Raw genomic sequence first — 12,792 nt, 5'->3', positions numbered from 1 at the left:
AAGGCATACATACACTCATTTTTTTTTTTTTTAATAGTAAAATGTCATGGAGGAAAAAAAAATATCCATACATCCTGGTGAAAGTGATTACTTACAAGTGACACCACGTTATTAGTAAGCTCTCCCTTGAACAAAGTGCTGACTGTTTCTTTCTGCAAAAGAAAATAATTATGAACAACACCAAGAATAAATGAGAAATATTTGTTTCCAAACATAACATAAATGACATATTTGCATTAACATAAACTGGGAATATTTACATGCACCTCTGTTGACAAAATAGTATACATGACTCAATTTGACAGAGTCCCCAGTATCATAAATTATGGATTACAGGAAAAAAAGGACTCAAGGATAGATGTGTGAAGATCTACAATGATCACAACATGGATGTGACTATCAATGATCCATCACCTACAGCCTACCAGTACATTTTCCTAAACATGCAATGTGATCCAAATATTGATTGAAGTAAGTCTCAATCTATGACAGCACCCACTCTTACATCTGAAGTTTGAAACTCCCAGTTTCACTTTAGTAGGAAGTGGTCATGCTATTGTTGACTTGCTTAGAGCTAAATAAATACATGACATCATATAGCAAAGGAGATCATAAACTGATTTTTTTTTCCATCACAGCAACATAATTCTGATATTAATGCAGATAAGAGGTGCAGTACCTGGGGTATATCATTATTCCCCTTTACTGTAACTGCATTTGTTTATCTACCAGTAATAATTATGTCATGTCTTATTGTTCTTGAAACTTGATGTTTAGTATCTATGATGATATTGTTGGATTTGATGTTTCATTCTAGACCCATAGACAAACAGTCGTATGCAACAGGCCTGCAGAGAATTGGAATAAAACTGTCTCCATCCCATAATATAAAATGTTTCTTGTCATACAATTTGCAGAAATGAAATGAATACATAAAATTGACAATAATACATACACTTTATATGTACATACTATGTCCTTTCAAGGGGCTAGTTTGGAGAAGAAAAAAAAGACCATGCCTTTTATCACTGCATAGTAAACACTACCAGTAAACTGGCTACTTAACTCACCAGCTTGGGAGTAATCTCCTCCATCTTGCTGATGAGGTCCGTGAAGAACTCTGTCATGTCCTTCTGTTCGGCCGTGTTAAGAGGTTGCTTGTCCATGGTGTAGACACGGCAAAAGCTGCGGGGGTTGTAGGCTTTGCGCTCACTCTCCTGCAAGTAGGCAAACATGCGCTGGGTCTCACTCAGCACACTAGCATGCTTGCTGGCCTCGCTCACCTGGTGTAGGGGGAAGGAGGGTAGACAGAGATTGAATACATGGATACTCAGTGAACACTGCAGTAAGCCATGCAAACTCAGTACAAAGAGGTCTCAAAGACCTAGAAATTTTCTGCAGTTCAGGAGGTATTTAGGTAAACTAGTAATCAAAACACAACAATAAAAAAAAAGAATCAGTGGGCTCACAAATCTGAGATTGTTTTGGCAGATTACTTTTGACCAAACTTCTACTGTAAAATAAGACTCCCTTTACAGTTGTCTGCAAAAATCACTTGACATTGCAGCATGACTGCTATAGTATGAGGTAAACTTTTGTAGTAGCAACCTAAGCATGAATGGAATATTGGAATGTCTAGACAGAAGCACACTACTGTTGTTATTATCATGAACAGAGCAGCATTGCTCCGGCACTATCTGTTGCCTGACATAGCACTGCATTCTTGTACTACCTTTGCCCCCAGAATAGGTGCTCTGGCCTCTGGCATCATGAAGAGCTGCTGCATGCATGAGGCCATGTAACAGGTGGCACCCAGGTTGGTAAGGCCAACATAGCCACACATGGCCCGCCGGTCTTCCTGGGGCCAGTACTCCCAAGGGTATGGTGGATGAGTGCCTGGTGGGGATGGGAGAAAAGAACAGGCCAGCAACAATGTCATATCTTCTTCATGGGAAATGCAGGATTGCAACATCCAGTGACAGTCGTGACCTGTGTAAGGTAAACACGCTGGGTTCACTGTGAAGTGTATTTAGAATAGAAAGATTTACAAGGTGTAGATATTCTAATTATTGAATTACATACAAATAAAAACAAGGAAAAGTAGAAATTACGCGGTGCGTAATATATGTCCCCGCCGGAAGTAGCATTTAGAAGCAAAACGTACAATGTAGGTAAAAAATCAAGGTCAAAGGTCAAAGAAGTCAAAGGTCAAAATTCTATGTAGAAGTTTTGAAGCCCTCACCTAGTGCCATCACATAAAGCAAACGGAATCGAAATCGGGTTAGAAATGGCGAAGGAGTAGCATTTTGTAGCAAAATGTACAATATAGGTCAAAAATCAAGGTCAAAGGTCAAAGAAGTCAAAGGTCAAAATTCTGTGTAGAAGTTCTGAAGCCCTCACCTAGTGCCATCACATAAAGCAAACAGAATCGAAATCGGGTTAGAAATGGCGAAGGAGTAGCATTTTGTAGCCAATGTACGGTACAGGTCAAAAATCAAGGTCAAAGGTCAAAGAAGTCAAAGGTCAAAATTCTGTGTAGAAGTTCTGAAGCCCTCACCTAGTGCCATCACATAAAGCAAACGGAATCGAAATCGGGTTAGAAATGGTGAAGGAGTAGCATTTTGTAGCCAATGTACGGTACAGGCAGCGTCCTCGCCAAAAAATGAAGTACGCGTGGCGGAAAAGTGCCGTCAGGTAGTTTGAAATATTTACGCGTGGTGGCTCAAACTGAACACGTGGTCGGGTCGTCGGGGGAAGAAACGGCGCTTACACACCGACGTGCACGTGCGCGAGAAGCATGCAAAAACAAAACAAAACAAAGAGAGAGAGAGAAAGGGACAAAATTGGTGCGATATCGTTATAACGTTACAGCTTCGTAGCTAAAAAAATGGTACTAAAAGTGTCCGAAATCATCCCTCCGTTGGTAACAGATCTTATCGATGCAGAGCTCGACACTAACGGTGGCCCGGGGTCACCAAAAAGTCGGATGTTTGCCTTTGCTTTTGGAAATGAACAGCGGTATAACAATCGGTTCCATACGATGCTAAGTTAACTGTCGGATGTTTGCTTTAATTTCGAAAAATGAATAACAGTAACATTTAGTTGCGTTCGATGGTAAATTTAATGTTTGATGTTTGCTTTGACATTCGGAAATGAATAACAATAGTATTCAACTCCGTACGATGATAAAATGAATGCCGGAAGTTTGTTCTTACGTTCGAAAGTAAATAACAATAAAATTTAGCTCCGGAAGATACTAAAGTAAATGTCGAATGATCCCTTTGACGTTCGGAAATGAAGAACAATACTATTCAACTCCGTACGATGATGAAATAAATGTCTGATGTTTGCTTTTACGTTCGAAAGTAAATAACAATAACTTTCAGTTCCAGAAGATGCTAAAATAAATGTCAGATGAGTCCTTTTACGTTCGGAAGTGAATAGCAGTAATATTCTGCTCCATACGATGCTAAAATAACTGTCGGATATTTGCTTTTAAATTTCGAAATGAATAAAAGTAACGTTCAGCCGCATTTGATGATAAAGTAAATATCTCATGTCTGCCTTGACGTTCAAAAATCAAAAAAAGTATAACATTCGGCTCCGTACGATACTAAAATAATTTACAGGCGATTCATTTCACTTTCGGAAGTGAACAGCAGTAACATTCGGCTCCGTACGATAATGAAATAAATGTCGGATGTTTGCCTTTGCTTTTGGAAATGTAAAGCGGTAACAATCGGCTCCATACGATGCCAAGATAACTGTCGGATGTTTGCTTTTAAATTTCGAAAAATGAATAACAGTAACATTTAGTTGCGTTCGATGGTAAATTTAATGTTTGATGTTTGCTTTGAAATTCGAAAATAAATTATAGTATTCAACTCTGTACGATGATAAAGTGAATGCCGGAAGTTTGTTTTTACGTTCGAAAGTAAATAACAATAAAATCTAGCTCCGGAAAATACTAAAATAAATGTCGAATGATCCCTTTGACGTTCAGAAATAAATAACAATACTATTCAACTCCGTACGATGATGAAATTAATGCCTGATGTTTGCTTTTATGTTCGAAAGTAAATAACAATAACTTTCAGCTCCGGAAGATGCTAAAATAATGTCAGATGAGTGCTTTTACGTTCGGAAATGAACAGCGGTAACAATCGGCTCCATACGATGCTAAGATAACTGTCGGGTGTTTGCTTTTAAATTTCGAAACGAATAACAGTAACATTTAGTTGCGTTCGGTGGTAAATTTAATGTTTGATGTTTGCTTTGACGTTCGGAAATGAATAACAATAGCATTCAACTCCGTATGATGATAAAATGAATGCCGGAAATTTGTTTTTACGTTTGAAGGTATGAATAACAATAAAATTTAGCTCCGGAAGAAGCTAAACTAAATGTCAGATGAGTGCTTTTACGTTCGGAAGTGAAAAGCAGTAATATTCTGCTCCATACGATGCTAAAATAACTATCGGATGTTTGCTTTTAAATTTCGAAATGAATAAAAGTAACGTTCAGCTGCGTTTGATGATAAAGTAAATATCTCATGTCTGCCTTGACGTTCAAAAATCAAAAATAGTATAACATTCGGCTCCGTACGATGCTAAAATAATTTCCAGATGATTCATTTCACTTTCGGAAGTGGACAGCAGTAACATTCGGCTCAGTACGATAATAAAATAATGTCGGATGTTTGCTTTCACGTTCGGAACTGAATAGATAAGGATAACATTCATGAAGCTCCGTAATGTGCTAAAATGAATGTCGGTTGTTTGCTTTTAAATTTTAAAATCATTTACGGTATAATTCGGCTCCGTAAGGTGCTTAAATATCAGTAAATGTTGGATGATTGCTTCTACAATCAGAAATGAATAACAGTAACTTTCGGCTCTTTACAATGCTAAAACAAATGTCGGATGTTTACAAATGTCTGCAAATGATCCCACTTTCTCATTTCAAACGTAAGTTTTGATCACCTAAATAGGCATCAACTTTTATAGTAATCTATATGCCTATTTGCTAAGTCTTAGAACTCTGAATAACGGTAAGATGATTGATTTTTTTATTCATTTATTTCAGACATGGGTACCTGTATCACTTCAGTCATACTTTCTTTTTATTTTTCTAACGGACCGGTATCACACTGCAATGCTGCGTTTAGCTTAGCTCCGCGTCGCTGAAAATGTGACTTATAGTCTGCGAAATCATCTTTTCTTTTATGACAATAGTGGATACGAATATAACTTAATAAAGTATCGGTTTGCATCATTTCTTTTTTACACTTTGTTTTGCGTTTCTTTTTTATTTTAAGGATTGCACTGATTTGAAGGGGAAAAAGGAAGAAAATTTTGGTGCTACTAGCCTAAAACGAAGCGTCAACCCACCATAAAATCTGCGTTTACGTTAACTTTGCGTTGCTGAAAATGTGACTAAAAGTCTTCGTAATTATCTTTCCTTTAATGCAATATTGTTGATACTTGTCACGTAATAAAGTGCAAGTTTGCATCGCTTTCATCCTTTATTTTTGTGCGTTTCTTTCTCTATTTCAAGTCTCACACGATTAAGAAGAAAAAATGAGCAAAGGAAGAAGTTTTGAAAAAAAAAAGAAAAAGAAGAAAATATTGATGCAAGTATAACAAAACGGCATCGCGGCATCAAAGCTGCGTTTATAGCTTAACTTTGCGGTGCTGAAAATGTGACTTCCAGTGTCCGAAATTATGTTTTCTTTCATCATACAATGACATAATTGTTGTTATTCATCATGTAACTAAAGTGAAGGTTTGCATCTTTGCACTATTTCCTTTCGTCTCATTTTTTTGTTGTTGTTCTGTTCTTAAAAAATCAAGCTATTTAGAAGAATGTGAAAAGAAAACGAAGATGATGAAGAAGAAAAAAATAGTGCAACTGTCGTAACGAAGCAGCATCCATGCTCTATCAACTCTGCATTTAGTTTAACTAAACGTCTCTGTGAAGTGACTTAAGTGTCCGAAATTCTTTTCTTTCATGACATGATTGTTGATATTTATCACGTAACTAAAGCATATATTTCAATCGCATTTATATAATTTCCTTTGTGTTTCTTATGTCAAGAGTCGCGCAATTTAGAAGAAAAAATAACAGCTAGAAAAGATTAAAAGAAGAAAGTATTAGTGGAATAAACTGAGTGCAGAGTCAGCGGCCTCGCACTAAATGTGACTTCAAAAATATCTCCGAAATTACATGTTCTTTTATGACAATATTGTAGATACTTATCACTTAATAAAGTGAGGGTTTGCATTGCTTTCACACTTTCTTTTGCGCTATATTAAGTTCTTTTTTTTATTTCAAGGATTACACTGATTTGAAGAAAAATGGAATAAGAAGAAAATATCGGTGCAACAAGATAACAGAAGCCCGGCATCCCGTTATATGAAAGCTGCGTTTTATCAAAGCTTTCTTGCGTCGCTGAGAATGTGACTTATCTAGGGTTCATTGTATTTTATCATTCAAGAATCGCGAAATTTAAGAGAAAAGAAAAAAAGAAGAAAATAATTTAAAAGAAGAAAGTATGAGTGGAACAAACTGATCGCAGAGTCCGTGACATCACACTATATCAACGCTTTATGTCACTAAAATGTGGCATTTATAGAGTCCGAAATTATGATTTCGTTTATAATCGTTAGTACTTAGTCAAGTAATAAAGTGTAGGTTTGCATCACATTTTATTATTTCGTCTATTTTTCTATTATATTATAGTATACTTCAAAGATCACGCAATTTAGGAGAACATGCATACGTCTTCGTCTTATTTCATGTCTCCCTCTTTTTGCTGTATTTCCCCTCCAATGAAAGATGAAAATGAAAATTATGTACATATCTCCCTCACAACAAAAAGAACCACGTGCTAGCAACCTTCGTTAAGTTAAATCTAATTGTTGATTGCTAGCAAAGAATAGCCACCGTGGGGAAATACGACAACAAATAGAAGCGAAAGATTGTATAAGCATGCAGTCTCTTCGGATTGAAGATGCTTGACATCCTCCTCCCCCCCCCCCCCCCTTGCAGAATTTTCCACAAAACCAGGTGCCAGACGCAGGTGCCAGACGAAAGAATGCGCGCACTCGAATTCTGTTAATAAACAGAGTATACATAGCCTGGAAATATCGATCAAAGAACTAGCTCGAGAGTAGAATTTAAAGGAATCATGACAAGGATCATGATTCTATTAATTTAGTCTTTCTTTTGGCCCATCCATAGTAGAAGCATCGAACAGTCGATCATAATCCGGGATAATAGTGTATACTTGATTATTTTAGATGTTCTTGAACTATAGAAAGGGACTGATTAATCACTCGATTTATTGAATCACAGAAAGACAATAATTATGAAAGGACACGTCTCGATTGCAGACAGAAATTCACTACGAGTATGTGATATGCAGCTACTACCTGATTAGACAGTAAAATCACGACAATTTCAAGCTCATGAAAACTGCGCATTACTTTTCAAAGTTTGAAAGAATTTCACCTATGAACTGTGACGGTCCACTATATACGGAGATGATTTGGCTATCAACATTCGTTTGTTTCTTGTTTTGTTATGTCTTGTCTGTTTGTTTGCTTGCTTGCTTTTGTTTGGTTTTGTTTTTGCTCGTACAAGACATGACGATTTCTTTGTATCGAATGTAAACTGTTACCGCAATCAAGCCATAAAGCGCAGCTGCGGCGCATTCGATTAATTGAACTTGAAGTAGCCTCAAACAAGGCAAGAGCTCATGGCACGTGTTTCGCACATCGGCATATCGACACACAGCGAGACATTTAGCAATCATCGTTATGGCAGACAGTCTGATTTCAATCATGGGAAAAGAAACGGGAATACTTGGGAAAATGATGATGTTTAAAATCAAATCAAATAAAAAAAAGCCTATATATAACTAGATATATCGCTACGGCTACTGATATGCCTCCGCCATAATGCATGGTTCTCCTAATAGGTCTATAGTACAATGTCTTGACAATGTGTGATGACAGTTTCACACAATTGGCAAAATATTAAAATGACAGGTTTGCCACAAATGTGCTGAATGTTCACTTTCCTAGAACTAGGTTCAATTGGATGAATGATTAAAATGTCAGAGTGCAGGTATTTGGGGGAACTTATGATTTTTACTTGACTTTTGACCCTTTTATAAGTTTATGTATTGAGTAATTTTCAAGGTATTGAGAAAAAGTATAATTTCAGTATCAAATGGGAAAATAGCATTATCTAAACCTGGCCTTTGACCTTTGACCTCACAGTTCCAAAGAGAATCACTGTTAGGTTGAACATGCATAAATATGTAAGTTTCATGATGATACCTTGAGTTACTTTCGAGATATGGAGGAAAAAGTGCAATTTAGCACTTTCACTTGACCTTTTACCTTTTGACCTTTGACCTTTTGGCAAGAAACTTCCCCCAAAATATATATTGGGTAATACATGCCATACACCAAGTTTAAAAAAAAAACCTTCAGACATATTGCATTTTAAGGAAAGTAGTGATATTTTTAGGAGTTGACCTTGACCTTTGACCCCCCTGACCTTTGACCCATGACCCCCAACTTCCCTAGATAATCACTGCCCATCGGTACAAGCATATATACTAAGTTCAATGAAGATACCTTGAACCATTTGCGAGATATGGAGAAAAACATGAAATTTCACATTTTTTTTTCACAAAATAACCTGTGACCTTTGACCTTTGACCCTGTGACCCTAAAATCCACAAAAAGTATTATCCCCCAAGGATATACCCTCATACCAAGTTTGATGTAAAACCACCACACGGTTCTTGAGATATCGACAAAAACAAAACGGGACGTACGGACGTACGGACGTACGGACGGACGGACGGACGGACGGACGGACGGACGACCCGAAAACATAATGCCTCCGGCCACTTCGTTGCGGAGGCATAAAAACGTATGGCTTATTCTGAGTTCTAAGATTTAACATAGGATAATAGATTGTTATAAAAGTTGATGCCTATTTAGGTGGTCAAAACTTACGTTTGAAATGAGAAAGTGGGAGCATTATTTTCGTAGACATTAAAATGTAAACATCCCACATTTGTTTTAGCATTGTAAATAGCCGAAAGTTACCGTTATTCATTTCTGATTGTAAAAGAAATCATCCAACATTTACAAGTATTTTAGCACCTTCATTTTCAAACGTAAAAGCAAACAACCGACATTCATTTTAGCATCTTACTGAGCAGAATGTTATCCTCATTCAGTTCCGAACGTGAAAGGAAACATCCGTTATTTATTTTAGCGTCTAATTGAGCCGATTGATACCGTTAATCATTTCCAAATGTAAAAGCAACAATCGGTTATTTATCTTAGCATGTACGGAGCAGAATATTTCTGTTATATTCATTTCCAAATTTAAAAGCAAACATCCGACATTATTTTATTTCATCATCGTACGGAGCCGAATGTTACTGTTGCCCGCATCCGAAAATGAAATGAATCATCTGACAATTATTTCAGCACCGTCGAGAGCCAGATGTTACTGCTATTCACTTCCAAACGTAAAAGCAGTCATCTGACATTTATTTTGGCATCTTCCGGATCCGAATGTTATTGCTATTTACTTTCGAAAGTAAGAGCAAACATCCGACATTTATTTAATCATCATACGGAGTTAAATATTATTGCTATTCATTTCCGAACGTCAAAGGGATCATTCGACATTTATTTTAGCATCTTCCGGAGCTGAATGTTATTGCTATTTACTTTCGAACGTAAAAGCAAACATCCGGCATTTATTTTATCATCGTAGGGAGTTGAATATTATTGTTATTCATTTCCGAACGTCAAAGCAAACATGCGACATTTATTTTAGCATCTTCCGGAGCTGAATATTATTGCTATCTACTTCCGAACATAAGAGCAAACATCAGATATTTGTTTTATCATCGTACGGAGTTGAATATTATTGTCATTCATTTCTGAACGTCAAAGAGGCCATCCGACATTAATTTTAGCATCTTACGGAGCCGATTGTTTGATACCGCTGTTCATTTCCAAAAGTAAAGGCAAACATCCGAAAAAAGGGAGGTTGAAACGTACGAAATAAAAAAAAATACGAATTTTAGAGCTGCTGAGTACAATACTAGTTTGTGCTTCCAAACATTGGCAGCTTTGGTTGCTGGATCACTCGCACGTGCATGGCTCGATCTGCGATCTGCTGCTCCGGGGATTGCGCGCGTACACGTGTAGTAACAGTGGCAACTCGACAGTGATCGGAGAGAAGCGCCCGTAAATTTTCTGCACCGGAATCTCGGTGAACGTGGTATAATACTGCGCTCACTGTACACCTGCGTATGCTGGCAAGCAAATACATTTAAGTGGAATCGGTAAGAGACCGCGTGCGATGCGGGTACATCGCACACGATCGACGATCTTGCCGCTAAAGCGAGTGCCGAGCAAGTAACTGTCGAGCATGCGTTCGAAGGAAACTGCAATTTTTTTTTTTTTTAATGGGAAACATTACAAAAATGGGGAAGGAAGATAACAAAAACTCTAAAAATTACGCGTGGTAGTCCAAATTTACGCGTGGCGCAAAATTGGTCGCTACAATTCACGCGTGGCGCAAAATTGGCTGCCACAATTTACGCGTGGCGCGCCCGCCACGCGTAAAACGCCTGGCGAGGACGTTGGGTACAGGTCAAAAATCAAGGTCAAAGGTCAAAGAAGTCAAAGGTCAAAATTCTGTGTACAAGTTTTGAAGCCCATATCTAGTGCCATCACATAAAGCAAACGGAATCGAAATCGGGTTAGAAATGGCGAAGGAGTAGCATTTTGTAGCAAAATGTATAATATAGGTCAAAAATCAAGGTCAAAGGTCAAAGAAGTCAAAGGTCAAAATTCTGTGTAGAAGTTTTGAAGCCCATACCTAGTGCCATCACATAAAGCGAACGGAATCGAAATCGGGTTAGAAATGGCGAAGGAGTAGCATTTTGAAGCAAAATGTACAATATAGGTCAAACGTCAAGGTCAAAGGTCACAACTGAAATTCTGTGTAGAAGTTTCAAAGCTCCCATGTAGTGCTATCATATAAAGCAAACAATCAAAATTGGCTCATAAATGACAGAGAAGTAGCAAATTGAACATTTTGATCACACACGGACGCACAGACGCACAGACGGACGGACGGACACACGGACACACGGACACACACACGTACGGAGCCCGTTTCATAGTCCCCTGCTCGGACAATAAATCACATACCCACTGCTGTAAAAGAGATTATCATGATCTGTGTGAGATAAACACTCCACATCTTCTATGAATAAAAGACTTAAGAGGTATAAACTTATCAGCTGAAGTAAAATCCATTAACCCGTTGAGGATGGACTGATTTTGCTACAACACGCATTTCCCATAGATGCTTGCCTGAGTATACGCGGGACTTGCCTTCAACGGGTTAACATAACAAAATACAAACTAATTCATAAATGCAGTTAACACAACATGTGTAGCTCTTCCAGTATGTGACATGCAAAGTTAGATACAAGCTACAATACACAAGCATGGCTTTCCTGTCATTACGGTGGTGTTGATGGAATTGTTGTTGTTGGTGGTGGTAGTGGCATTTATGGTGGTGGGTGTCATGATTGCTGTTGTACTTGTAAGGAAGCATATGTGTTGGGCTTACTAGGAGCATGCTGCTGAAACATGAGTTTGTGAAGGAGGATGTAGTTTGCCTGGCACTCCCTGGCCAACTCCAGCAAGAGGTCAAACCCCGCTAGGCGACTCGTTCTTGACTTGCACTTGGGGAGATTTTTGTGACCAGGTGTTGGCAGGGCAAACAGACAGTCAAATATTGTCTTCACAAATACCTGGTGCCAGAATACACAGTAGAAATAATCATGTCATGAAAAGCATAGGAAATTGCACATGGTAACATAATAATCAAAAAAAAAAAAAGAATACACTTGCAAAATTTCGCCTCTGACACATTCAAACATTTGCCCCACTGTTACAGGCAAATTAATTACCATGATGTGTAGCTGTAGGCACAAACATTCTCCACAATGTGAAGTTTGTCACAAAGACACATATATTTAGACTTCTATAATCTATGGTTGGCATAATACGAGTCAAAGGATCTACAAACTTAGTATCTATTAAATTGTGGATGCAATTCTTGTTAAAAGTTGCAGCTGTAAAAAAGTGAACTTGGGGCATGTTGTTGAAACATAACTTTTCACATGGATGCTGTTACTTCAACCTTGGGCATTGTGACTGTCCATAAGAGCATTCAATGTTCAATATCATCATTGATATCATAATTTTTGCTGGATTAAAAACAAGAAGGAATGAAAAATTGAAAATTATTGAAATAGCTCTACTCATCAATTCAGTCATCTTTACAGATATACTGAAAAATTATAACAAGTTTACACAACAAAAGGAAGTAAAACAAAATTAAACATTTTAAAGTCAGTCAATACTACCATAACTGTGATGGCATGAAGGGAAAATATAAGCATAATATAGACTAGTTGTATACATATGCTATACATACAGCATTGAATTACTAGATTGCTTCTGTAATTCTTACCAATATGTAAAGAAATGAGGTGCAAAATCATACTTAATCTAATATTCTATCCAAAAAAAAATCAGAATTATACAGATAATATATTTGTTGCAATATACATTTTTAAAAATCCATTATTGAGAACTTTTGCAGACAGAGCTTAGTGATCTAAATGGAAACCTCCACAAATAAGGTATGATAAATACAGCAAATGTA

General features: G+C 37.3%; 1 protein-coding gene across 1 annotated transcript in view; it reads right to left on the bottom strand.

Annotated features, from left to right (window-relative positions):
- LOC139733134 (ubiquitin carboxyl-terminal hydrolase 34-like) overlaps positions 1–12,792 on the bottom strand; it is a 118,785-nt gene that overhangs the window by 41,110 nt on the left and 64,883 nt on the right. The window contains 4 exon segments of the mRNA XM_071643975.1: positions 96–152; positions 1,071–1,283; positions 1,733–1,896; positions 11,689–11,872. Coding sequence (XP_071500076.1) covers positions 96–152; positions 1,071–1,283; positions 1,733–1,896; positions 11,689–11,872 — 618 coding nt within the window.

This window comes from Diadema antillarum, unplaced genomic scaffold (assembly GCF_040938485.1).
Source record: "Diadema antillarum isolate AM-2024a unplaced genomic scaffold, OU_Dant_1.0 seq00000461_RagTag, whole genome shotgun sequence".
NCBI classification, from domain to species: Eukaryota; Metazoa; Echinodermata; class Echinoidea; order Diadematoida; family Diadematidae; genus Diadema; species Diadema antillarum.
This window is presented reverse-complemented; position numbering and strand designations above follow the sequence as displayed.